The following is a 25,677-nucleotide window of genomic DNA, read 5'->3' as shown; positions in this document are numbered from 1 at the left end:
AGAGAGACAGGATGAAGAGGAGGCGAGGGAGGAAAACACAGATAAGGTTTGTGTCATCTGAGACAGGTGGACAGTAAAACACAGAGGAAGGTTTCCTCATTCTTACCTATGATGGGAGCCAGGCGGAAAATATCAGAGAGACGGCTGTTCACTGGTTCATACGGAGAATCCTCCAAGAAATCATTACCTGTGACAAACACAGCTTTGTTAGATATTTAGATCGCTCGATGGGTTTGTTTTTAATCCCCTCCTCCTATTTGTTTATCATCTTTCACCCCTCACATTGGCCTGCATGTGCCATGGGTTATTTGGGTCAGTCGATATCCATGCTGGCTTGCAGCCACACGCTTGATTAGGCAGGCTGGTCAGCTGTGTTGCACAACTGGAAGTGGACTCACTGGCAATGAAATGGATGCAGTTTAAGAGCTAAAAGCCCCCCCTTTGCTATGATCAACACTTTAAGATGGCACAGCCAGTGCTGAGGGGCTTTACGCTCCATTAGCTTCAAGGGAAGTGATTCAGGAGGTCAAGAAGTACCTCTCCATGATATTGTTGCAAGCCGAGTTGGGGGTCAGACTTCAATGGGCTGCAATGTGTGGCTGTGTGCTACTTTCTGAGTTTTTGTGTTTGTGGTTTAATGGAGGGTCATGGAAATGGAAAGAAGGGGGGAGGGGTTAACCATCATTTAAATGAGAAGGTCTCTAGATTTAGGTGAGATGTTTTTATTCTGGCACACATCAGATTACTCTAGTTCTAAGCACAATAAAATGTAAAACAATAAAAAAAAGGAGTGTGTGCCAACCTTGTAATGACTGATAGATCCCCCAGTAAATGCGCAGGCAGTTCTTCTCCTTCTTCATGCCCCGCTTACACCTACAGTTGTACAGTGGGCTCTGTTTGAGCGCCTCCACCGCGCTCCTGCACTCGTCCTTGGCTTCCATATCTGGCACCGTGCTGAAGTTGCTTTTGCCGCCGGCCACGCACTGCCTCATCGTGCGGTACTTGGAGCTGCACACGTGCTCCTTCAGACACTGCTCGCTTGCCCTTACGCAGTCCAGCCGGTTGGCCCCGGCGCGCAGGTTTTCCTCCGCGTAAGACAACACATCTGGAAGCAGAATTTACAGTAAAGTTATGGGGGAAAAAACTGAGAAAAATAATGTTTTCATCACTTACAGTACACGATGTAAACATTCAAAGCTTAAGCATTTAAAAGCTGCTTCTAGGGATTAAAATATTATAGAGATGAGCTTTTATAGATTATCCAGTGGTAAGTTGAGTAAACATTTGCTTTCGAATTTATTGTTTGTTTGATGAAGTGCCCGGTGGACTTCCACAGACTTCAAATAAGCAGAAGCACCGATAACAACACAATAATAAATGTAAGGAGTAATTTTACATCAAACAATTAGACCCGTCTTGGAGTTAAACTCACCTAAAAGAGGCAGAATAACATACAGCACCGCGAGGATCATCGTTTTTCCTCTGCGTGTGGAACAAAAATAGACAAAGAAAGAAATCCCAAACCCCTGTCGGAGAGGACTTTAACTTAAAGTGACTTAATGGTTTAATTCCCAGGGTACTTCCACTGTATGGAAATCCATTGAAAAGACGCAGCTTGCGCTCCGCTGTAGAGCAAATCCAGCTCGACTCATGCGAAAAATAACATCCTCAATCCAAGATAACAATAAAAAAAAGTGTCTGGTCCCGACTCTGCACAGTTTCTCTGACTTGTACGAGTCTTTACGCAGAACGAAGCTCTTCTTCCGGATGGTGCCTCTCACCTCCAGGACAACAAAACAGAAAACACAGCGGTGGAAGGGAGCAGACGGGCGACTGTCCCCTCCAAGTCCAGCCAGTGGGATGCTTGCTGCGTCTGTGCGTCTGTGCGCACACAGCCAACTGGAGTCCCACTCCTGTCTGGCGCATTCAGCAGGAGAGCGCCAGCTAACCCCCACCCACCCCCCGCGCGCACTGAAGTACAGCAATCTTATCATAAATCAGAAATCTACCTCTTCTGTTTACAAACTGTTACAGAGAGTTTCAATCGCAACGCAGAAAATGAACATTTTATCTATTCATTTAAACAAATGAATAGATATGAATGGAGAATGTTTGGTTTAGGTAGTTAAAATGCAAATGAGCTGTGTGTGGTGGATAAAATGAAGCGATCCCAAAATGCTGACATGAAACCCTGCAACTTTTTATGTGTGTGGGCTGTAGGGGCAAAGTGCACAACCCCGATGCCTTTTTACGGCATGATTAATATAGCAGCATGTGCTGCAGCCAACCAGGGACCAGGGGAATATGTTAGAAGCGAACAACTCTCTAAACAGAACTGTCAGTTGGGGGGTAAAAGGTGGATGGACACGTTTCAGCTGCACGGAGCGTGTTTTGTGATATTTTTAAGCATGTGTAGCTCCTCCCAGTTTTCTCTCTTTAATGCCGTTTGTAAATGGCACAAACGAGCGAGCAGACTGCATGGTATGACGTAATAGTACACTAAAGCTGTAAAATACTATGTTAAATGTGTGTTTAATACTTTGAAACTTGGCTGAGAAAACCGGATCATAGTCAAAACTGAGGGGAGCGGACGCTGTGAGACTGACGCCATCTGTTGGTGATAGAGTTAAACAATCATCACTGTCAGGACATGAAACCATATAACACTTACACTTTACTTTCTCTATGCAACATGGGATGATGCATCAAGACAACCGGTAAGATGCATCATGCAATTCTGGCTTTAGCCCATTGATTCCCAATATAGTCCATTCACAAGCTAATCCACTTGGTTAAATTCATGGGACCAGACCATGTCAGAGAGCCTGTCCACATTAAAGACGGAGCTGAATCAATCATGAAAGCCCGTTGCTGGCACAGTAAATCAACTCTCACACGTACAAAGAGGAGCAGAGATGGGATGGAGAAGCTTGCTGGAACATCAGGGAATAATCCCCTTATTGAAAAGGAACCTGTAATTAGATACAGATGTGGTTCAATCCCTTTTTAAAACGGCTTTCAGTTTTGTTGAATAGGTATGCCACAGAATAGTGTCCACTGCTATTTTTGATGAGAATGTGCCTCAAAAAAAGAAAATGGAGAGAAATGACAGGCACAGGCTACGATGTGGGATAATTGTCTGCTTTCAATTTGATGACTGTGCTGTTTTAAAGTCTCCAAAGGGAACCTTGCCAGTCAGCAGAAGGCTTAGTCTGGTGATTTATGAAAGGCCCTCAATCAATATGTGATATTAATTTTACAAATGAACATTTCACACTGTAATGTGCTTCATGGCACAGGATCAGAGGCTCACGCTGTCCCAGTGGTGGGAAGAAAAAAAATAAATAAAAATGGCCAAAGTCAGGAAATGTGTGACAAATGTCTGCGGTGGGACTCAGTGAGAAAGCTGACTGTGCCATTACAGCACTTGATAAAGCTCAACACAAGTTAAATGGAGGAGTGATGAATGTTAGTTTAACACAAAAATCTGTGACCAACAGATCTGAAGCATTAACGTTGGGTAAATGCTTTATCATCTTTAGTTTTATACAGATTAGAAATGCATCTCTCAATCAAAAACCAGTCAGTTTCCTACCAATTTTAGTCATTCACCTTGTAGAATTTCAAGTTTTTACAACTAAAAATCAATATTTGGTGTGACTTTATTCTTAAACACAGTCTGAACCCTCTTAGACATTTTTCTTGTCATTAGATAGTCTTCAGGAATTCTACAGGACTTTCCAAAGCTCTTCTGTGGATGTTTTCTGCCTTTTGTTCTAATCTCTGTCCAAATGATCCCACAGATTCAGTAATGTTGAAGTCCGGGTTCTGGGTAGGATCCATCCCTCCTTCAGACCTGTTGCCACTGATTTTCAGTCCAGTTCTTGTGTCATGTTGTCATGTTCTTATCTCACTGATCTTTAAACACCACACACTCCCTCTAGATTGCTGACCAGTCACTTCTTGTTGTCCCGAGGTCCAGGCTGAAATTAGGAGGGGACAGAGCTTTTTCCGTTGTCACCCCCAAATTGTGGAACAGCCTCCCCATTAAGATCTCACCAACTGCAGACATTTTAAAATCTCATTTAAAGACTTATTTTTACTCTGTTGCTTTTAAACCAGACTGACCATTCTTTGCTGATTATTTGTTTCATGTTTGTGGCTTTCTAGTCTTTAATTTCTTTTATATCTGTTTTATTATTTAGGGACCCAGATTTTTATTTCCATCTTATCACTCTTAGTTGTACAGCACTTTGCTCACTTTGGTTTGAAACATGCTTGTAAAGTTGACTTGACTTTAGATGTGACATACCTCAGCCTTTTCTCAATGTTTCTTGACAGCCACGTTTCCATGGAGACTGTTTTTGATGAGGCTTCAGCCAACAGAAGATGCATCAGCTGAAGGTCCAGATACATTTCTCAGCTCCTATGTCAGGTCTTTGTTGGACTTATCTCTTTCATATCTTGTTCATTTGCTGTAGTTACGTTTTCTTTTGTCCTTAATTTGTCCAGTTTCCTCAAATGTTTCAAGGACACACTGCACATCATGCACAGCTAATAACGCTTTGTGAATAACCTTTTTGCTGCAATTTTTTTTCTGTCTGTAAAATATGTGTAATCCTTGGTATTATTTTAGAAATGAAACTAAAAGAATGGGAATAAAATGTGTGTTTCTGTGGCAGGTTGCTGGCAAATAGCCCAAAGATCCAATTTAAAACTGGTTCTTTTCTAGGTTGTCTGTTATGTGAAAACACAACACTGGTTTGTTCCTTGAGTAATGAGCTTATCCCTCTTCATGCATACTCAGAGATCGATTGTTTATGATTATTTAATTATCACAGGAAAATTTGGTTGTCTTAAAGCTATATATATATATATATATATATATATATAAACAAAGGCTGGCTCTTGACATCGTCATGTAGTCGCCTCTGGTCTTCTGAGCTGTGGCTGCCTCCTTGTTCAGGATTTCTGAATGTATCTGATTCATTCACGCAGAAAATACCAGACTTCAGTGTTGTGTTCTTATATTCTAAATGTGTTTATGTATTTAATAACTAATATTCTTATAAGACAACAAAGTGAGCTTACTGACAGTGCTTTAAAAGTTTCAATATTTAAATGTACATACATATTTAATAACTATTATTCCATGCAAGCCCCCCAGTTTTAAGGTCTGATTCCACCTCTCATCGGGTGAAAGGCCCTATCATGCCATTCACACTAAGTTAACTGAAATCTTCTCTTATGTGGTTTTAATAAACCACAAAATTAATGGGTACTAAATTTTAAACATAATGTACATATATCAACATTTATTTTCAATATTAAGAAACAAATGTCCATCACTCAGAATAAAAAAGTCAATAAACACTTTGAAACGTCTTACTTTGAAACTTCTTATAAACTTACAATTATTTTAAAAATGGTTGAATTAGTCAATATCAAATATCATAAAGTCATACTTACTGAACTAAGTGTTATGTTTTGCATTTTTAACTTACTAAATAGCTTGAAAATCGACTCAAGAAAACAAAAATACGTTTTAATAGTGACTTCTAACCTGTCCTCCTTATAAACATGCGCTTGGTTTTTCTCTGACCAACATGGCGGCGGCGATGACCTCCGACCTCCACCAAAGTTCGTGTATCTAATGTGACCACCACCAGGGTTGTGATTCTAAACATTTAAGTTTAGTAATTCTTACATAGCTTAATCATAACTGTCAGGGTGTATGCCATACAGGGTGAGTTTTTCCCCTCTTCCCAATCCTTCCATGACGCTTACTAACGTGAAACATTGCTCTTCTTTAGTGATGCCGGGATTTTCTACCATTGACTGACATCCGGGACATTAACAGATACGTGACTTTTTTTTTTTTTTTTTTTTTTTACGGCAAATTAGCTTAATCTATCAAACTTCTATCAGTATTACCTGTAAAACGAAGGAAACATATAATTAACATATTATTTATTTTATTTTATTTTTATTTTTTTCTTCTTCTTAACGGCAAACTATCGTTGAAGGAGGCGGGGCGTCTTTGGCAGTTAATAGCTAACGTTGATTGCTAGCTACTTGTTTACTTGATCTTTAGTAAATCACTTTAAAATCTAGGTATTTAGTAAAAATGAGTTTAGACTCCCTCTTTCAACAAATCCTATTAACTGAACAGCAATTAACTGAACAGACAAAGAAATTTAAAGAAGGTATGATTTTCTACTGTTTGCACAAACTAGCTCATTACTGAATGATGTTGATTAGCTCTTTATGTAAACATAAGCTAATCTGTCGAAGTCAAGTGATATCTACACAATAAGTCTGACCAGCTTTTCTTTAGTGTTTCACAGGTTATTAATAAGTTACCTTCATTTCAGTAAAAGTAGCCATAATCAAATGCAATGAGAAGATTAAGGATGCTACTGAAAAGTATGAAAAGACCAAAGAGGAACTTGATAAAAAGGTGAGACTGTTATTTAATTTTTTATGTATTTATTTACTTTTTGCTTGCTGCTTATGAGTGAATTAAAAACCAGCGTAACACTATATTACCTTTGATATTTGAAATTATTTTGGTTAACTTTCCTCATTAGAATAGGCTCTGAAATTTAAACTAATTAAAGAAATACTGAGATGAATTTGAATGTTTTGACCAAATATTTACAATCTGCTATGACTTCAGAGGGTTCAAGAGACCTTTTAGTACATTTATTACATTTCAGTGCATGTGGGAGCAACTATTGTGTGATGATTTAGATGATTTTAGATTTGGACATTTTTTTATCAGCACAGCTCTATTTCCACAACAGCATTTAATTAGATTTTATTTTGAGGTTTTATTTATGGGATTTTGCATTAGATTTAGTAAGATATTGTATGATGTATGGGTTTATACATATATATGTATGTGTGTGTATATATATATATATATATAATTTTTTTTTTTTTTTTTTACTTTGCACTGTCAGTAGGGAAATGCATAATTTCACTGATCAGAAACACTGCATCCTGAAATATAGAGCGAAAAACAACAAATGTAAAATAAAGGGGTGATTATTTTATCCTGAGGCAGCATAAAATATTAGTAGCATTTTGCAGGCGATAAAGAGGCATCTATTGACATATTGATGAGCTGATTTGCTTTATGATTTAAGACACCCAATCTCCAACATTCATTTCATCAGTGATTGATTTGACTGTCACTGTAAAATCAATGGCTAATTTCCACCGGATAACATTAGTGAACCCTCTCAGCCTATGTGAGATATGCTGTTAGAGGCAGGCTCTTTGACCTCTCAGAAATACTGCGAACTTTCATCCCTGTGATTTTTTTTTAAAGTGGACATCGAATAAAAAGAGCAAATTACTGAGTCTAATTAAAACAGGATGTTGTATAGAAACACTGTCTGTGTATTACCTGTATAATAACACCTAAAAGAGGTGTTTTTTTTGGCTACTGGAGATGGAATATTGAAATTGTTTACATCTTTCATTGTGTTTATTGCAGTGTGTTAACAACTCTTGTGGAGAGAAGCATTGCAGTTTATGAGGACTGTTTTAATGTAATTACAGTGTTTAGAGAATTTAGATGGTGATTGCACCCTCTGAAACTGCATTATGCTTCTCCACTACCATTTGGGAAACAAAAAACTCACTTTTTCCCTAAAGAGCTGAAATAAAAGACTGAAAACTGATCTGTAGGTCATGTTTGAGGCAGGGCGTTTTCTTTCTTTGTAATTTGCCACCTTTCTTTTTCGAGAAATGCACTGCTGTATAATTACACAGGCTAAAGAGGAGGTGAGAACTAAATAAGGTCATTTTGAAAGTCATTTATATGGAAAGATTTAAAAGGAACCCAAAGGCTATGCATAGATATGTTTGCTATTTCTGTGTATTTATCTCTGGCATGTCAGCACTGTACAATATTTGATTCTCTTGTCACATGTTAGACTTTAATAAAGTCTCTGAACATGCGTTTCTGATATGAGGTGTCCTGACTTCCCAATCATCGGTTTGTCCTCCAGGCTCAGCAGTTGTCCTCACTGAGGCTGCAGAGTGATCTAATGAAGAAAAGCGAAGACCAGATGTTGAAGCAAATTGAGGAGCTGATCTGTCAGAGGAACCAACTCAGGCAACGTGAAGTGAGATAAAGCCTGACTGTATTTCTTAAGTCTTACTGGTTATATCAATTATGCACACCTTGAACATACACTAGTACTGTTTTCATACACACACTGACAATCACAATGGCTTGTGAGTGAATACAACAGGTAGTCCATGAACAGGCTGCATGGTGGTGTGGTGGTTAGCACCGCGGCCTCACAACAAGAAGGTTGCTGGTTCAAGCTTCAAATGGGGAGGGGTTCGAGTGGGGTTCTATGTGGAGTTAGCATGTTCTCCCTGTGTATGTCTATTATTAAAACGTATGTGTGGGTACTCCAGCTTCCTCCCACTTTCCAAAGACATGATGTTAGGTTAATTGGTCACTGTAAATTTTTCCTAGGCATGAGTGGTTGCTTGTCCCTGCGATGGACTGGTGACCTGTCCAGGATGTACCCTGGCTCTCACCTGCTAGTTGCTGGGATAGGCTCCAGCTTCCCTGCAACCCTAAACTGAACTTAGATGTATAGAAAATGAATGAATGAATGTACCATTAATGCAAAAAAGCAATTATTTGATCAGGAGTGTTTGACATAAATGTGTCCTGCCTCCTGTTGGTGCCACTGAGATGCATTTTCAATAGAGAGAGTGCATCTCATGCAGCGCACCTGCCAGTGTGTGTGAAAGCAACAGTGGAGAAAATCTGCACCTAAGTTTGTAGGTGTTTTAGAAATTCTACGTTTGATATGCAAGATGAACTCAGAAATCATTCTTGAATACCCCAGTAGGTGGCAGCAGTTTTGGCTCAAAATATTTTAATGAATTAAATCCAGTTGATTTTCTTTTTAGACATCCCACTCTCAAGCTAAGTTTTAAGGAAATTTGTTCACCCTAGTCAGGAGGCTGTGTTGCTTGACTAGTTTCTTTTCATATATTAGACTCTTTTTGAGATTGCTGCACAAGCTGCTGCTCAAGAATTCTTCACATCCTCTACACAACACAGTGAGGAAACCACAAAGTGTGTTCCGACAGAGGCTTCTTCAAATACACTGCAAGACAGAAAGATTAGCCATTTGCCTCTGAGACAATATGGTTGACAATTAATGAGTTATTTCTTAAAAAGAAGTACTACAAAATTGTTATTTCCCCACAAGGTATAAACGAAGTATTTTTCATTTAATTGAATTTTCGTTTTTATTTAATTTAATTTTAAGATAGCTTTTATAACTACAGATATTATCAATACTGTAGCCATGATTGTGAATAAGCTGTGTGATCAGTCAGCTGTTAAATGTATGTCAGAGCTTTTTAAAGCTGTATAAGCAGCCCGTTTAGACACGTACGTGAAACTAGAGCAATGGCTGCAACTACCAGTTCATTAAATCCCTAAATAAATATGTTTTTACTTTTGTAATGCAGTTGTTCGGTCAGCTGTGCTCCTGACAATTGTTCATCACAACTTTAAAGAAACCATTTTTTTACTCTACATTAGCATCTTCAGGCATTATTCAGTTCTAGTCAGTTTATTGATTGTCTTTTTTGACCACTCAGGTGTGGATAGTTTTAAAATTTCTTTAAGAGCTGCTGAAGTTATTAAAAGTTAGCTTTTTTCTTCAAAAAATTATGAACACAGCCCATTTAGAACCAGAAAAGAAAAGATAAAAAAGGAGCATGCTAAAATAAAAAGACAGTTAAATCGTTCATATTTTACTGTTAACATGACCAGTAGATGCAGTCAGAGACGCGTGTGGCATTACAAGCAGCTGTAGCAGGATTATTTTATAGAGCTTTTTACATGACTTTTCATTCCAGGTCAAGATAAGAAGGGAGTCTAAGGAAGAAGAGGAAAACTTCCTTCAAGAGATCTCCAGGTTCAACTGTGACTTCAGTCTTCAAGGGAACGGAGCGGCACTGTTGGAAAGCCAAACACACGCTGAGCTTCTGGCCCTGGATAGGGAGGTGGAATCATTACACAAAGGTCGTAAAACACATTTTGTCTTGTTAGTCAGTCGAGGTTGTATAACACGTATGTGGGCCTGACTGCTCATCTGTGGTTGATGACTTATTTCTTGCTGCGTTATGTACTAAGTAAGTAAAGTATGTAGTTGTTAATAGATGAATTTCAGTTATATTCCTGATCCCTGACGTTTACAGCACGTTTCTAAATAAGTGAAGAGTCATTCAGTGTGTTTTTAAGAAGGTGACTTAAGTTTCCCCTTTCCAAAAATAATCAGTTGTATTTCTCCTTTTCATAAAAACGGTAAATAAAAAACTGCACAGCCACATTAAGGTTGCACGTGTCTGTTCAGGCCTGTTAGGAGCTTTACTGACTCTCAAAGCGTAGCGTTGACTGAATGGGGAACCCGACACTGCATCATTGGCCAATCTGGTGCCACTTTGTGTCCTTTAACTGTACCAAACATGATGTTTTACTTCTATTTAGTTCTTGTATCTTTGCATGCCTATTTTGTCCCCAACAAATTGATGGTTGAACAAACCAAAACGGCAAATGTCGTATGTACAGGGTACATAAGATGGGAGTTAGTGCACAAGATATCTTGAAAAGTTGAGCTATATAATGGAATAGATCATCATTTATATGAAATGGAGAAAAAACTGTCAGTTTAGCTTCCCAATGTCTCAAGTAATCGTGTTATTTAGTTGGGTTTCTACGCAGCCAAGCAGGTAAAATCAGCACCGTAAAGCAAAATGCTAAAAGGATGCAGAAGTGCGGTCTCTCACCTCAGAATGCAGCTGGGCAATGACAGCTGCAGGAATGTACCTAATAAATGTCACTGTACCATCAGAATAAGTCAGATACACAGAACTTGAGGGTCAAGTTATGTAGCGCTTGTGTTTGCTGCAGTCGACTGCTTCACTCTTCTTCTTCGTAGGAGCTCAGGCTTCATCACAAAAACTGCTTCACCAGGACATCCTGGTAAATGAAGCAAAAACATTATCTCCAGTTAAAGTAGCTCAACTTGTATGTTGTCAGTTTCTTGCTTAGCAAGTCGACAAGTTAAACATGAAAGCAGCTACTATGAGCTTTACATTTCCTCACAACATAGCACAAGTAACAGGAAAGGAACCTTAACCAACTGAAGTAAATAAACTCTGGCATGGTTTCAGTCCCAAGGAAAGCTTCACTACCCACTTTCTTCTGTCATCGTTTGGTAAAATCCTTGACTCAGTCTCACTTTTTTCTGTCTTAACAAGAAACCCTAAAGTAACCTTAAATAGTTTTACAACTTGAACAATTTGAACAATCAAAATCAACTCAAACGACAGTGATTGAGAACACGTTTGACACTCTCTTGTCTGTAATAAGCTAAGTTGAACACCACTTTACGCTACACAGAACTTTTAAAGTGGATGAGACGTCACATCAATTCAAGTTATACGTTTCCTGGAATATTTCTTTGAGGGCGAATCAGCTTGAAGTGTCCAGCAGCTTATCACAGCCGAGGTTTTCCACAACCTCCAGGCTGAAATGTAAACATCCATCCCCATGATTTCTTCAAGTCTGTTCTTGAGCAGTTTATAAGTAAATTTATCACAAAGTTCAGAACTTTTTTTGTGATTATTTCTCAGAATTATTTTTTCCCTCTACATTCAGAGATGGAGCTGCTGAGTCGCAGGAATGCACACATGAGCTCTGTGGAGGAAGAAAAAAGGGTCCTCCTGCTTGAACTTCAGGGTCTGGATAATATACAGAAAGGTGAACGCCACATCTTGCACTGATGTCAGTTAATTTATTATTTAAAACTGAACCTTTTTACACCACAAATTTGATTTTTAACCCTCCTTTTATAGTTTTAAATACTTCCCCACAGCTTCGGTGGACTAATAGCAGTTTTCCTCTTTTAATAGGTTTGATTGTGCAACCATATCTTGAGCCTATATGTTGACTCTCTTTCCTTACCTCAGTCTGTGGACAAGTTGTATTGTTGACGCTCAATAACCATAATATTAAACATAAAAAAGAACTTTATATTCTGCCTACAAATAGAGATTTAAGCACAGTGAACTAAACTGGTGTTGATGTGGTGCTTCAGGGATTTCTATGACCTTTAAGGGTTTTCAGAGACTAGTACACTGCATAGTGGTGTTTAAAAACTGTGTGTATTCCTGTCTGAACCCAGCTTCATGATGTCAGTCACAAATAGGTTCGGATGCACGATATTAGATTTATAACCAATATCTGATACGCAAAGCTGAAAATGATGTAATAGTCACTCCTTTTACAAAATACAGCATATTTCAACTTACATTATGTACAGCATGACAAATTAAATCATGCCATTTGTGCATCCTGTCCTACTGAACCCCCTGGCATTCCTTTAATCTTGCAGGAACACCCACAGCATCCCACCTGTGACCTACTGGAATGCCAAAGGGTTATAACAGACTTGGGTTATGTTCTCCCAGCACCTGTTATTTTATCGCTTAATTATATTGGTTGAATGGCCAATATCCAATATTTAATTTTGAAGTTGATATCAGCCAATACCGCTATTGTACTGATAATATTTTGCATCTCTACAAATAGGGCTTTTACATCAGCTGGGCACCAGCACAATGCTGAAAGAATTTTCAATCCAATCGAGAGGGTCGAAAAGAAAAGATGGAAGAATAGAAAAGAAGAAAGAATAGTCATTTGTAATTACTCATTGTGATGGATTCTGTGGTGTATGTTGTTTCTGCGCTTGCTTGACCCACATGCTTGGCAACATATTGAGGTTCAGAGAAGACTTGAAAAACAGAACTGGACGGTGGTGGATACAACTTTTTTGTTGCTGAAAGAGTTGAGGATTATTGAGCATCTCAACAGTAAAAAGGTTAAGAATAAACTAAACCACATAAAATCTTTTCAGGATATGAAAAGACACAACAGATCGGATCACTTTATTTAGTGTCCATGTAAACATGTCAACTGGAATCTCTGATAATATTAATGCTATTTGGATAGATGAGATTGTTTCCATTCAAACACAGCTAGTGTTCAAACAAGTGCAGTGCTACACCCTGTGTTTTAATAAAGTTAGAAAAACAGACAAAAAACGGCCACCTTACCAAACTGGACATAATGTTACGTATTCATCTTTCCAAGTACCTCCTCCCCACCTGGTCTTCTACAGATGCAGGTTAAAATGGAACCTGATGACTTAACCGTCAACCTTTTGGACCAAATCTCAAAGCTGTTTATGTTTTACTTCTGTGTCCTTCCAATTCGTCTCTGGCTAAACTGGTGTGAACTTGGGCTGGTTCTGCATACAGCACTGAGGCTCTGAGACTCTAGAACATAGCTGGTGCCAGAACCAGAACCATGTCTGTGTGAAAGCACCTAAAGTGTTTTCCCATGAGGGGAAACATGACGTGTCTAACATTGAGGACATCCTAAGGTTTTGCTGGTGTTGATGTGCAACACAAGCCTCGAATTATAGTCTCAGATGACTCAAGAACAACACACACAAACTACTGTCCGTCGTGCTGGAACAGAGTTATTTCAAATGAGATTTTTTTCCTCTTGACTGCAGACATGGATCAGCAGTTGAAGGAGGCTCAAGCGATGACAGAAACTCTGAGGTTGGAGAGCAAGTTTGTCAGTCAGAAGCATCTCACTGACAGCACCTGTGTGAGGTGAGTATCTGAAACTAACACAGACAGATTTTTGTTTCTTAGCACAGAGATGCTGTAAGCAGTACTCAATTTACTTTTAATTACATCATGTCAAAGTATTTTTCTTTATAGACTTGCAAATGTTGTCAAAGCTGCAAGGGAACACAACAAATAAAAGATAAAAAACAAAAGAAAACCTAGCAGCAGGAGATTCAGCAGTTCTTTAAGGGTGTTATCTCACCAAGGCTTTTTGTGTCATTTTAAATAATCCTTGCTGAGCAGCTTTGATGTTTAATTAGTTAAAGATTTAGTTTGCTTTGCCGACTGTCAGAACGCTTGTCCTATAAAAGCACAGCCGCTGTCTTCTCTCCAGGATTCTACCATTTTCTTTAGTGTAAATGATAAAAATTCATCTCTGTAGGAGCAATGATGGCTGCAGTCACTCTGATTGTGTTAAAGGCATTTAAACAAAGAGACTGTATAAATGCCACAATAAAACCCAGCTGTTTCTGTGTCAGTTACATAAAGGTGTTATTTATGAGGAGTATATTTGAATCACCTTTTGAGAAGTGCTGAATAGACCCGTCAGTTTGGCTTCTGTTTGCAACTCCCACATCTTTATCCTCATGGCTGGAGTCCAAACTAGAAGTGTAAATAACAGAGCATTAGGGCCGTTTGGCTTAATTATGGCTTTGATCTGCATCTGCAGTGTATTTCATTCAATCAACAAGTAGGAAAGGGGAATCTGAGGCTAATGTGATTGATACAGAGAGGTTTGTAAGGGGAGTGAATGAGGTGTGTAAAGCTAAGCTTTTACACTGAATGCTTAGCCAGCAACTAACAAACAAATTAAAAAAGTTTTTGGTGTACTTAAAACAAAATAAAAATCAACATGGCAGTTCTCCATAAACTTATCAAAATATTCATCTACACAATGTCTATCACAAATGTCTAATCAGCCAATCACAGGGCAGCAGCTCAGTGCATTTAGTCTCATACACTACCGTTCAAAAGTTTGGGGTCACTTTGCCATGGGATTCAGTAGTGAAGTGAAGTGTAGACATGGTCAAGAAGACAAGCATGGTTTTAGCACAGGGTCCACAGATTTTTAGTAATTGCATGAAGGAAATCCTCAAGGAAAATAGGTTGAGAACCACTGAATTAGAGAACCTTTGGGATGTGGTGAAATGGAGATTCTCATCACGAATGTGCAGCATTTGTGTGATGTTGTCACGTCAATATGGAGCAAAACCTCAGCTTGTTGAATCTATCACACCAAGAGACAGTTCTGAAGGAAAAAGGGGTCTAACCTGGTACTAGAGCTTTAATAAACAGCAGAAGAATAAAAAAAAATCAAAGGAATTAATAATGCCAGTCAACAGTGTTCAATCTCTCATTAAAAAGAGGACAGTGAAGGTAAGCAAGCCACGGTTAGTCAGCCACAACAGCCAGGAAAATCTGGGATGCAAAGACAACCCCACATATAACTACAGCTGGCAGACAGGCTTTAAAAAATGTGGTGTGGTTGTTTGAAGATGGATAAAAAGGAGAAACTTGAATCAAAATGGGCTGTGTGGTCAAATTGGCAGAAGAATTCCATTAATACACCAATGCCACAAAACAGGCAGCTTACAATACAATACGCCAAGCAAAACACTAAACTTGTGGAATAAAGTTATCTGAATTAAACTTTATGGCCCCAACCGCAAACACAGCATTTGTAGAGGAGTCAGCAAGGCTGATCATAACCAATCAAACTTCTTGGAGAAAAGCGATCTCAGAGCGCGATGCGCGACACTGCCGCTGTCGCGTCCCGTGTGTTGGGTTTAAACTGGGCGCGATGAGTTTTGCCCCCCCCCCCCCCGTGTGTCGAGCCCATTATGCTCAAAATGGAAGCCAAACCGGGCACTTACAGTAATAACTGCAAAAATGTTATTATTAGTGGTAGAGTCCTACACATCACCTGTTTCCAAGAAATTTCTTACTCTGGTCGAATAGGGTTTACAGAGAATAATCACTTCTAATAAAAGATGACTGCGAGCTGAACAGTGGTCCTCTCTGTTTCTATAAAAGAACATTTCATGGTTAAATGAAAGCTGGAGATAATAATTTTCCAGAAAAAAGGCATCACTTGTTATTACTGCTGAGGGGATGACTAACTCCCCACACAACTCAGATTTTTTTTCTGTATATACAGCATTAAAAATAATATTTAAAATGTTACTTCTAGTTTATTTCTATTTGTAATTTTTAATTGTAATTCTATTTTATATTTGTAGTTTAGACTTATTTTTAACATAATAATGACTTAGATTAACACTGTAATCCTTCACTTTCCTTTCTTTACTGACTCGGTCCAGCCTGCCTCTCTCAGCATCTCTGTAAATCAGGCCTGTGGGTAACATGTCCCGTTCATCCATCAGCCTCATTAAACATATTTGGTCCTTCGTTACCTCTGGGCTTATTAGCCTCGGGAAGTGCTGAGGATGCGGCTTTGGAAGGGAGAGCCGCCCTAGCAGTCATTCTTATGATCATCCATTCTGAAGTGAGACCATCAATCTTGTCCTCAACCGCTGCAGAGTCTCTTTAAAACGCATATTTAACTCTGTGCTTATTGATTGTTGGAAATTGAATGCATGTCAATTTGAATGAGGGCTACAGTCATTTAAAAAGTGTTCAGTGTGCAGAACGGGATGGCTGCTGGTGTAGATTACTGGTTGTCACACAGAGGAGGTCTTCAGTCGGAGTATGTGAAGAGGGGATGGATGATTTGACAGCTTTATACGTTTTTTTTATGCGTGATGTAGGATTTTGTTCACTGAAATATTACTGTTAAAGTATATTTGAGGGCTCATTTAGAAATCTGCTTTGCAGAGATCTTATAAAACTTGCAGAGACATCCAATATAAAAAATGCCAGTATGTGTTTCGCTGCTGGAAACATTATAATGCTGTTTGAAAAAGAGTGTGCTCACCTTGAAGTAAAAAAAAATCTGATTTATTAGTTCCACAGAGATATATGAGTTAAAACACTGCTGTAGGTTTCCAAACTGTGAAAAATGCAATTTAAGTTTGGCTGTTTTATTGTTTCATTAACTTCCAATAACAGCAGCTTTTATTCACTTCATGTGGCACTCAGTGTGGATCCAGAAAACTTTAGCCACAGATCTTTGTGGTTCATCAAGAGACAAACTGAAATCAGTAACCCAATTTGATTTACAGTATGTTTATGAAAGCATAGTGTGAAACATTTTCTGTTCCCACAAGAGGAGATTGTTTTTAACCTCATTTGAGCCGTGTGCAAGACAAGTTTATTTGTATAGCACATTTCATATACAAGACGGATTAAAGTGCTTTGCATAAAACATTAAAAACATTACAGCAGGGTGCAGAAAAGCATTACAAAGTACAGTAAAAACACACTTTTTAAAAAAGAAAAGAAATTAAAAAAAGACAAAAACAGTTAAGATAAAATAAGATAAAATGCAAGAAATCAAAGTTCCAGTGGCCCTGCGATGGACTGGTGATTTAACAGTTGCTTTGATAAAAGGAGGCAAATAGAAAAGTTTTTAACTGATGAGAGTTTCATCAGATCTGCAGTTTTCTTGGCGTTTGCTCCACAGGCGAGGAGCATAAAAACTGAACGCTGCCTTTCAGTTCTGACTCTGGGAACAGAAAGTAGATGTGGCTCTGATGACCTGAGGGGTTTGCTTGGTTTATAACGCAGCAGAAGATCCTGAATGTAAATCATTCAGTGCTTTGTAAACTAACAGCAGGAAGCCAGTGTAAAGATCTGAGGACTGGAGTTGAATGATCCACGTTCTTAGTCTTGGTGAGAGCGTTCTGGGCAACCTGCAGCTGTCTGATGGACTTTTTAAGAAGACCTGTGAGGACACCATTACAGTAGTCTAATCTACAACTAAATCCTGCTGAGACTTCCATCCTTTAACTTTTGCTATGTTCTTTACATGATAATAAGCTGACTTCACAACTGTCTTAATGTCACTGCTACATTTCAGGTCTGAGCCCAGAACTACTCCCAGATCGCTGGCTTGGTTGTTAGTTTTGAACTTAGCTGACTTGAATCTTTCATCCTTGGCTCTAAAAACTATTATTTCAATTTTGTCTTCATTTAACTCAGTGGTTCCCAACCTGGAGTCCAGCATAAGTGTCCCTGAGTCTTTGAACATTAGAGACATTGTGATTAATGTCCACAAATTGTCCCTATTTTAAGGAAAAAAAGTAAGGCTGTTATTGTTCATTTAACTTTGGCTTTATCGAAGGACAGGACTCAACCAGAATACATTATATATGGTGAGAATCTCACTTTTGAAAGCCTAAAACCAAGCACGGTTTCAGCACGGGGTGGATCAGGGGGTCCATGGCATTTTAGTATATGCATTAAAGGTTTCCCTGTGTAAAAAAAGGTTGGGAACCACTGATTGAACAGAAGGAAGTTCTGCAACATCCAATCTTTGATTTGATCGATGTATCTGATCAGCATTTGGATTGAACTATAGTCTCCTGGTGAGATGGTTCTGTTGCTTTGTGTTTCATCAAAATAAGTATAGTAACATATTTTGTTTTTCATAATTTTGAGCGAGTGGGAGCTTGCAGATGTTGATCAACAGTGGTCCCAAGATGGAGCCTTGGGGAACTCCACAGGTTGTTTTGTGTTTGTGCCTATGTTCTTTTAGGCCTCCACTGGAAAATAGCATACCCATTAGGGCTGCAACTAATGACTATTCTGATGGTCGATTCATCACCGACTATTAAAACGACTAGTCGACCAATCGGATTATGTATCTCATGATTATTATAAATGGATCTTATTTCACTTTCAGTCTTGAAATCTTGCATAAGGTTAAGTAAGTCCGGCGTGCCTCCTCTGTAAATGTTCGAGCATTGCAGTAGTATTTCCGTGGTACTCAAGGTCCGCTTTACAAATCTCATATGTATTTAATTTATTTTGTAAGTTTAACGTAAAGTTATCCCAGACTTTTGACGTTCGCCGCCGTTTTGTTCCCTAGTCCGCCGCCATATTGTTCCCCTGGCGGACTTTATTGCGCATGTGCAACTCTCAACAGAGATAAGAAAAGAAGATGATGTCTCACTCTGTAGTTTTTTTCGCTCTTTGTGCATGTGCATAGTGTAACTCTCAGCAGAGATAGGATTAGAAGACGATGTCTCACTTTGTAGTTTTTTTTTTTCCCCCGACAATGGTCGACGGCTAAATTCGTTTTCGACTGTTTTTATTGTCGACTATGTCGACTAATCGTTGCAGCCCTAATACCTATAATGAAACAAGTGTATCTACAATCAAAAGGTTTATTTGGATATTTTTGGATATATAGTAATAGAAGATTTGTTAAGTTGTGTAAATATCAGTTTTTGTGTTAATTGTGAAAAGTAACTGACGATGGCTCATAGCACAATTGGAAAAAGTTTTAGGCTTGCCTAAAAATAGCTCTTTCAGGATGAATATTCCTTCTGAATGACACAGCTGTGGCTGTAAACCACTATCAGATCATAGTACCATATGTGAACATTATCTCTGCAAAGGCCGACTCTGTTAATGTGAAACACAACAAAATCACAGATGCTTTGACAGTTCAGGTGAAGTCTCCAAACTAGGGATATGGCTGTAATAGATTTTCTTAGCACGATTATTGTCAGAGAAATAACCATGATTTTACAATTTTACAACTAATTTAACAACACTATAAATGTGTAAAATCACCTTATTGGTCTTTAAGTTTAATTTATTTCTATCTTTTGATGCCAAAGTCATAAAATAGTATAACGACAAAGTAAAGTAACCAAAAAGTCTTGTTCCAACTAAATCCCCCCTGCTCTGTAAACAATAAATAAATCGTACATATTAACACTGGATGGATGTCTCTCACAGATGGGAAAGGCTAGAGGACCTCCACCTGGACTTGGGAGGCTTCTTTCTGGAAACTACATTATAAATATGTTTTTTTTTTTACCTAAGAACAGAGGTTTGAAACACAGTAGAAAACATGTAGCTAGCTTTGACTTCCAGCTGTTCTTTAGCAGAATAGCTGCTGTTTGAAACATAAATAATATTGAAATAGTGAAAATAAAGAAATACAACCCTTCTAAGAGGGGTGATTTTATGCCGGCACCACCAGCTCTTTAGTTTAGTTTTTCTGGCATTAATCCAGAGGCAGTTCTGTTCACATCAGGCTACAAAGTTCTGTTTAGTTTCTCAGTAGTCCTTCTCATCACTGCTGTCGATGAGTCCAACGATGCCTGACACGTCTGAGAACTTCTGTAGATGGCAGTTTGTGGTGTAGTGAGTGAACTCAGTGGTGTATATGGTGAAGAGGAGAGGAGCCAGCACAGTCCCTTGTAGCTCCCCAGTGCTGCAGATAATTATGTCAGACACACAGCCTCTGGATCTCACAAACTGTGGCCTGTTGGTTCGGAAGTCCTGGAGCCATGCTGTCATCCTGTGTGGTCCAGCCTGTCCTTCAGGAGTTCTGAAGGACAGGAGCACTGGAGAATTTATAGAACATGATCCTCACAGTGCTTCCAGACCTCTCCAGGTGGGACAGGGATCTCTGCATGAGGAAGGTGACAGCGCCCTCAACCCCAATGTCTGGCTGGTATGCAAGCAGCAGAAAATCCACTGTAATTCTTAACACAGGACGCAGGAGGTGAAGGACCAGCCTCACCAAAGTCTTTACCAGTTGAGATGTCAGGACCACAGGTCGGTAGGGATTGAAATCGGTGGGGCGAGATGACTTGGGCACAGGGATTACACAGGATGTCTTCCACAGCTGTGGCACCCTGTGCACCCTAAGACTCATCTTGATGTGCTCCACAATCCCACACAGTTGCCTGGTGTAGGATTTGAGGAGCTTGGAGATGATGCCACAGACCCGTCGCCTTCTGCACTTTTACCTGGGCTGTGGAGAGCAGTATGCTGGGCTGAGGGGTAGTGATGGAGCTGCATGGAAGGGGGCTGGGCTGTGAGTCTTGTGAGGAGAGGGAGTTCTAACAAGGGGGGGTTGCAGCAGGACTAGTTGGGTGGGGGGAGGAGTAGCTGGTTGATCAAATGTATTGAAGAATCTGTTTAGCTCATTCACCCTCTCCTGATCCTTCTCCAGCACAGGTGTGGAGTTACTGTGTCCTGACATTGTTCTCAGACTCATACAGACACCACTAACATCATTCTGCTGCAGCTGTTCTTTCATCCTTCTCCATCTCTTCTCTTCTTTGATCTTCCTTCTCAGTTCTCTCTGCACCAACCTTTCTAAGTCAAAACATGACTGTCATTTTGGAGTATTAGAACTTTAACTGAAGGTTAAACACCAGGTTGTCATGCTCATATTATAAAATTGCACTAAAGAAATCCCAAATATCAGTCTGAACCATGCACACCTCTCAGCAGTAAATCACTAAAAACCAGAATCTGGCTCTCATCTATTTTTTCCTGCAGCCATAGACGACCAACCCGCCATCGTCAGTTCATTCTCTGATTTCTTCCCAACAATATTTATACATTACGAAAGCTTTGTTAAATCCAGATAAAAACAAAATGGTTTGTAAATAATTTAAGCCTTATTTTGATTTGACATTTAAAAAAGAAAATTTCAAACAGGCACATTTAAAGAACTGTAAAAAATGTTGGAATAACACATTGTTGCGTCACCTCTTCGTTGCGACTCTGGAGGTGTTTGGGAACTGAGACCAAATGATGCTGTTTGAAGGGAAATCTTTCCCTGTGCTGCTTGATGCCTTCTGTGTTGTATTTTATGTTTTCTAGTAGTTTTGTTTTTTTACTGGAGATCCATGTTGTTGTGCACTGTGTGCTTTGGCATTTTCTAGCAGAAATTAAGATGTAAGCATGAAGAAGACGGCATATGGCAGCAATTGGGATCTGAAGACTGTTGTTTCACTATTAATGCTTCCTCCACAGATGTCTCTGTTGTCTACATCACCACTGATGATGGGAGCTTAAAACGATAAAACTTAGATTTTCTGTTACTTTTAATGATATTATGAGCTCAGTGTGGATGTTCTGCAGATGTGGAAGCAAGACACCAGTATGACAGTATAACTATGCTGTTCCTTTGTGTCTCCTCCGCTGTGTGTTTACCAAACCAAAAAGAGTTGCATCACTGGAGCATCTGTAAAACATGATCAAGGCAGAGATGGGGAGGTCCACCTTCTTCATCCTGTGGAGGAAATGAAGGTGTTGTTGGACCCTCTATGACAGCTGTGGTGTTTTACTGGAGATCTTTTCAGTGATCCTGTAACTTTTTCTCTGCAGTGTTAAAAACCACTGACTGTGGCCCCAGTAGCTACATATAAACAATAATATTAAACAGTTGCAATTAAATATGACCAGTTCACCTGCTGTGGCTTGCACACCTTCCTACTGGTCTGCATGGACTTGAATTGCGTGCCTGCTTGTGCGTGATCAAATGTCTGGTGGGATTGCTGCAGAGGCTTTTTTCATGAGGTTTTGGACTTTTGCCTCTGACAGATGACTTCTTATGCCCTTTTTGATGTTCTGGAGGGTGAACCCCTGCTGTGCTTTCACACTAGAGACTGGAATTACAAGTTCAACCAGAGTTTTGAAATCAGGGAACATTTCTCCAAGTGAAGTAATCAGAAGCCTCAGAATGAAGTTTTCCTGATCCTGCAAGCACTCGCTTCAGCAGGAGGAAATCCAGCAGCATGCGCTCCTTCTGCACCAGTAGTTCATCTGCATCGGTCTGTGACCTGTAGGGGTCATTTTCCTGAGTGAAACCAAGGAAGTCATGCATCAAGAGAGACAATGGCTAATTAATATGCTCACGGGATACCAAGTGGCCAGGGAACTGCAATCTGTCAAAATGACTGATGGCCTTCAGATTTTTCCGTCACCGTTTTAAAAAAACAGTCAACGACAGAAAATATTCAGATAACACGACCATGATGTAATTCATGGCAAACCACTCAAAAGCTTTTTGTGGCTATGAGGTTTGACTCTTCAAGGAGATAGTCATTCATATTAACTGGATTTGGACTCTGGCTTTGCTGAATGAGACATTAAATGTGTCACAGAAAGGCGTCTGTAGAGGCTACTCCGTCAACCTCCTGTGGATGGCAAGTGTTTAAAGCATAGCAAAGGATTCAGTTATCCAAACTTTAAGCTTTCTTTAGGTGATATTCCTGTTTATTAGAACATTCAAAGTTTAATAAAATTGGATCCTGCTGTTTAAAATCCATAAAGTGCATGTTTTACTTTGCAAAAATGCAAAGTTTTCAGTGGGTTTCTTAGGGCTACAGTAAGAGCTGTCTTCCCCATCATCCATCTATCCCAGGGGCAGGCAGGTTCAGTCCTAGAGGGCCGCAGTCCTGCAGGTTTCCAGTGTTTTCCTCTTTCAACACAGCTGATGAAAGTCTGCGTCACTGTGCAGAACCTGCTAAGCTTAATAGTGCAGGGAAACATTGATGACCTGCAGGACTGCAGCTCTCTAGGACCAAACTGCCACCGGTTTAGTTATTTATCAACAGTAAAACCAAATTTAGTGATCCAAACAAAATAAAAGACTTACAGATATTTTAGGTTCTCTCAACAAAATGATTTTTCCAACCATTTTTCCAGACTGAGAAAGGAGCTGGAGATGCATGAGGATGGAGAGTTGGAGCATCTGAGACACACACTCAGCTCAGAAGTACAGATCCTTCAGTCGGTAAGTTGCTGGGTCATAAATTTTTTTTCAGATGATAACACCAGACTGTTTTAGACACATCATGAGAATCAAGGGCAGAACAGAAAGAAACACTTTCTCTTTCTCCAGACTTCATTTTTTATTTGTTTTTTATTTATTTTATCTTATTTACAGAGGATGGAGAGCAGCCAGGAAGCTGAGCAGCATTAGGATAGACTCACTGATTTTTCAGGAAAGTTGCCAACCTGTTGCTGAACAGAAAAAAATGGACCAAGAGGAAAGAAGGTTTTGTAATAAAAAAGATTGGTTATACTTTAATGTTTACTTTAAATGGTTGCATTAAATGTAGATGTGAAGAAAGAGGCAGCGTTCTGTCTATAACTGGTATTTATATTTAACAATGTTTTTTAAATTTGACTTGTGAAGAAAACTGACAAACAAATAAAAGCTTGACAAATAAAACTGAGTTTAGACAACAAAAGCTTTTCTGGATCCTTGTGGTATTCTCATAAAATGTAGATCCTCTTTTGATTCTTCCAGTGTGTTGAGTTTTTAAATTAATTCAGGGCTCAACAAAAAGTTTCATTAGGGTTAGTGTTTTTTTGGCTCACTCATCTGTGCTAAATCTCACTAATGAGCCAACCCACACCACTGTTCAAGCTTAGTGGTTTAAATACACGGAAATGACAACATCCAAATCAAAAGAATTTAAAAATTAAGAGCGTAATAATGAATAAGAGAAAGAAAATCAAATAAAAATTATTTAAGTAAATGAGGAAACAAAGATAAAGGAAGAAATTGTGAAAAATAAATAAAAATATCAATAGTCACTAATTAAAAGAAGAACTCATAGAAAAATTAGAGTGAAAAAAAATCAATAAAAGAAAAAAAATTAATGAAAAATATCTACTCAATCTCCCATTCACCACATTTTAAAAAAAACTAAATTTCACTTTTAGCTAGAAGCCCTGAATCAAGTTAAAACTGAGTCCACTCTGCCATCTAGTGGCCAAGGTTTAGTATTGCGGCATTGAGTCAAGAAGACACTACATCAGCACTCCATCATACAGCATGTCAAATAACAACTTCATCATATCTTTTTTCTTTTTTTTTTATTCCATCTTTTTTTAATCAAACCTCTGACAGTCATTAATAAAAGAAAAAGCTCATTCTGAAGCCAGCCGTCAACATTAAGGCAAAATGTTAGCTTGACTGAATGAGCTTCAGGATGGTCCACATGAGGGATTTAACTTCCCATCGTTTTGTTGTTTCCCTTTCAGGAATGTTTGAGGAGAAACTAAAAAGATGCAGCATGTGGGGAACTAAAGGTGGCAGGATAAATTATTGGCAGGAGACATTACAGGAAGATAGAGAATAGTTTAGGTCTTTTAATACCTAACGGTATGTGACATAAAATTTATGACCATTGCTCTCATTGTAAAGAGGGTTGTTCTCCTAACTGAATCTCTGTTCTGTCGGTTATTTTCTCACCAATTAGAGGATCTCCTAATAGGATGAATCAGAATGTCTGTGATTACCTAATGAGATCCCACAATCTTCCCAACCTTGGCTCCGATGAGCTCTGTCAGGATTAAACTTCGCTTTGAACTCTGCTCAGATACACAGCCTTTTGGCAAAATCAAGTGGAAAACAGTGAAGACAGCTGTCAGACACTTCCAGGTGTCTCATCCCTTGGCTGAAGCAGACTCAGGGAAACAGATGTTCATCTGCTCCAGCTGTTGGTGTCTGTGTACTGAGTGGCTTCTGTATACATTTTTGGGATTTATTATTTGATATTTTTAGATGTTGCTATGGTAACAGGTAAATTCCAAATCCTCACAGGAAATATCTACGTCTGAAATATCATACCTAGAGATGGCTCAGGAATAGTTTCAAAGCTCATCTGATATCAATTCAGACATTTGCTTTAAATTTTATCCTGGAAAAAAATCATCTCCATCTCATGATCTTTAGGATGACCCAACATCTAAATCTGTGATGTCTGAGTACTACAGTTTATACCAGCATCTCGTTAGCCAACTACACCATCTACGATAGCTGTGTATCTGACAGCTAGCTTGCCAATTTTGCAGCCATTATAAGACTAATGTATCTTCTCTGGAAGCCAAAGACTGCAGGATTTTTAAGTATAAGATGAATGAGTTGGTTCATTTAGCAAAAAGCCACTCTGCAGATATTAAAGGCCTGCATGCTTTTAGAGAATCAGATTTACTGGCTGGTCAGTGCACTGATTACATGCAGAGCCCAGC

The 25,677-nt window shown here is 39.0% G+C and overlaps 2 protein-coding genes across 7 annotated transcripts in view; one reads left to right on the top strand and one right to left on the bottom strand.

Annotated features, from left to right (window-relative positions):
* gfra1a (gdnf family receptor alpha 1a) overlaps window positions 1-5,727 on the bottom strand; it is a 134,725-nt gene extending 128,998 nt beyond the window's left edge. For 2 of the 5 annotated variants that reach the window (XM_042010704.1, XM_042010706.1), the window contains exons 1-3: window positions 5,564-5,727; window positions 803-1,105; window positions 107-187 (exon numbers count right to left, since the gene is read on the bottom strand). In XM_042010704.1, coding sequence (XP_041866638.1) covers window positions 107-187; window positions 803-1,105; window positions 5,564-5,687 — 508 coding nt within the window. In that variant the 5' untranslated portion in view covers window positions 5,688-5,727. Of the gene's footprint in view, window positions 1-106; window positions 188-802; window positions 1,106-1,432; window positions 1,916-2,539; window positions 2,587-5,563 lie in introns of those variants that run through there. The other 3 variants (XM_042010705.1, XM_042010708.1, XM_042010707.1) reach the window with 2 other exon arrangements.
* A 27-nt stretch (window positions 5,728-5,754) lies between these two features.
* ccdc172 (coiled-coil domain containing 172) overlaps window positions 5,755-25,677 on the top strand; it is a 29,508-nt gene continuing 9,585 nt past the window's right edge. The window contains exons 1-8 of one of the 2 annotated variants that reach the window (XM_042010710.1): window positions 5,757-6,206; window positions 6,375-6,460; window positions 8,022-8,138; window positions 9,910-10,075; window positions 11,714-11,815; window positions 13,635-13,737; window positions 23,341-23,428; window positions 23,582-23,868. In XM_042010710.1, the coding sequence (XP_041866644.1) occupies window positions 6,128-6,206; window positions 6,375-6,460; window positions 8,022-8,138; window positions 9,910-10,075; window positions 11,714-11,815; window positions 13,635-13,737; window positions 23,341-23,428; window positions 23,582-23,617 (777 nt within the window). In that variant the 5' untranslated portion in view covers window positions 5,757-6,127 and the 3' untranslated portion in view covers window positions 23,618-23,868. Of the gene's footprint in view, window positions 6,207-6,374; window positions 6,461-8,021; window positions 8,139-9,909; window positions 10,076-11,713; window positions 11,816-13,634; window positions 13,738-23,340; window positions 23,429-23,581; window positions 23,869-25,677 lie in introns of those variants that run through there. The other variant, XM_042010711.1, reaches the window with a different exon arrangement.

Source organism: Melanotaenia boesemani, chromosome 16 (assembly GCF_017639745.1).
Source record: "Melanotaenia boesemani isolate fMelBoe1 chromosome 16, fMelBoe1.pri, whole genome shotgun sequence".
NCBI lineage: Eukaryota > Metazoa > Chordata > Actinopteri > Atheriniformes > Melanotaeniidae > Melanotaenia > Melanotaenia boesemani.
The sequence above is the reverse complement of the archived record's forward strand: the minus strand, read 5'-3'. Positions and strand labels throughout refer to the sequence as shown.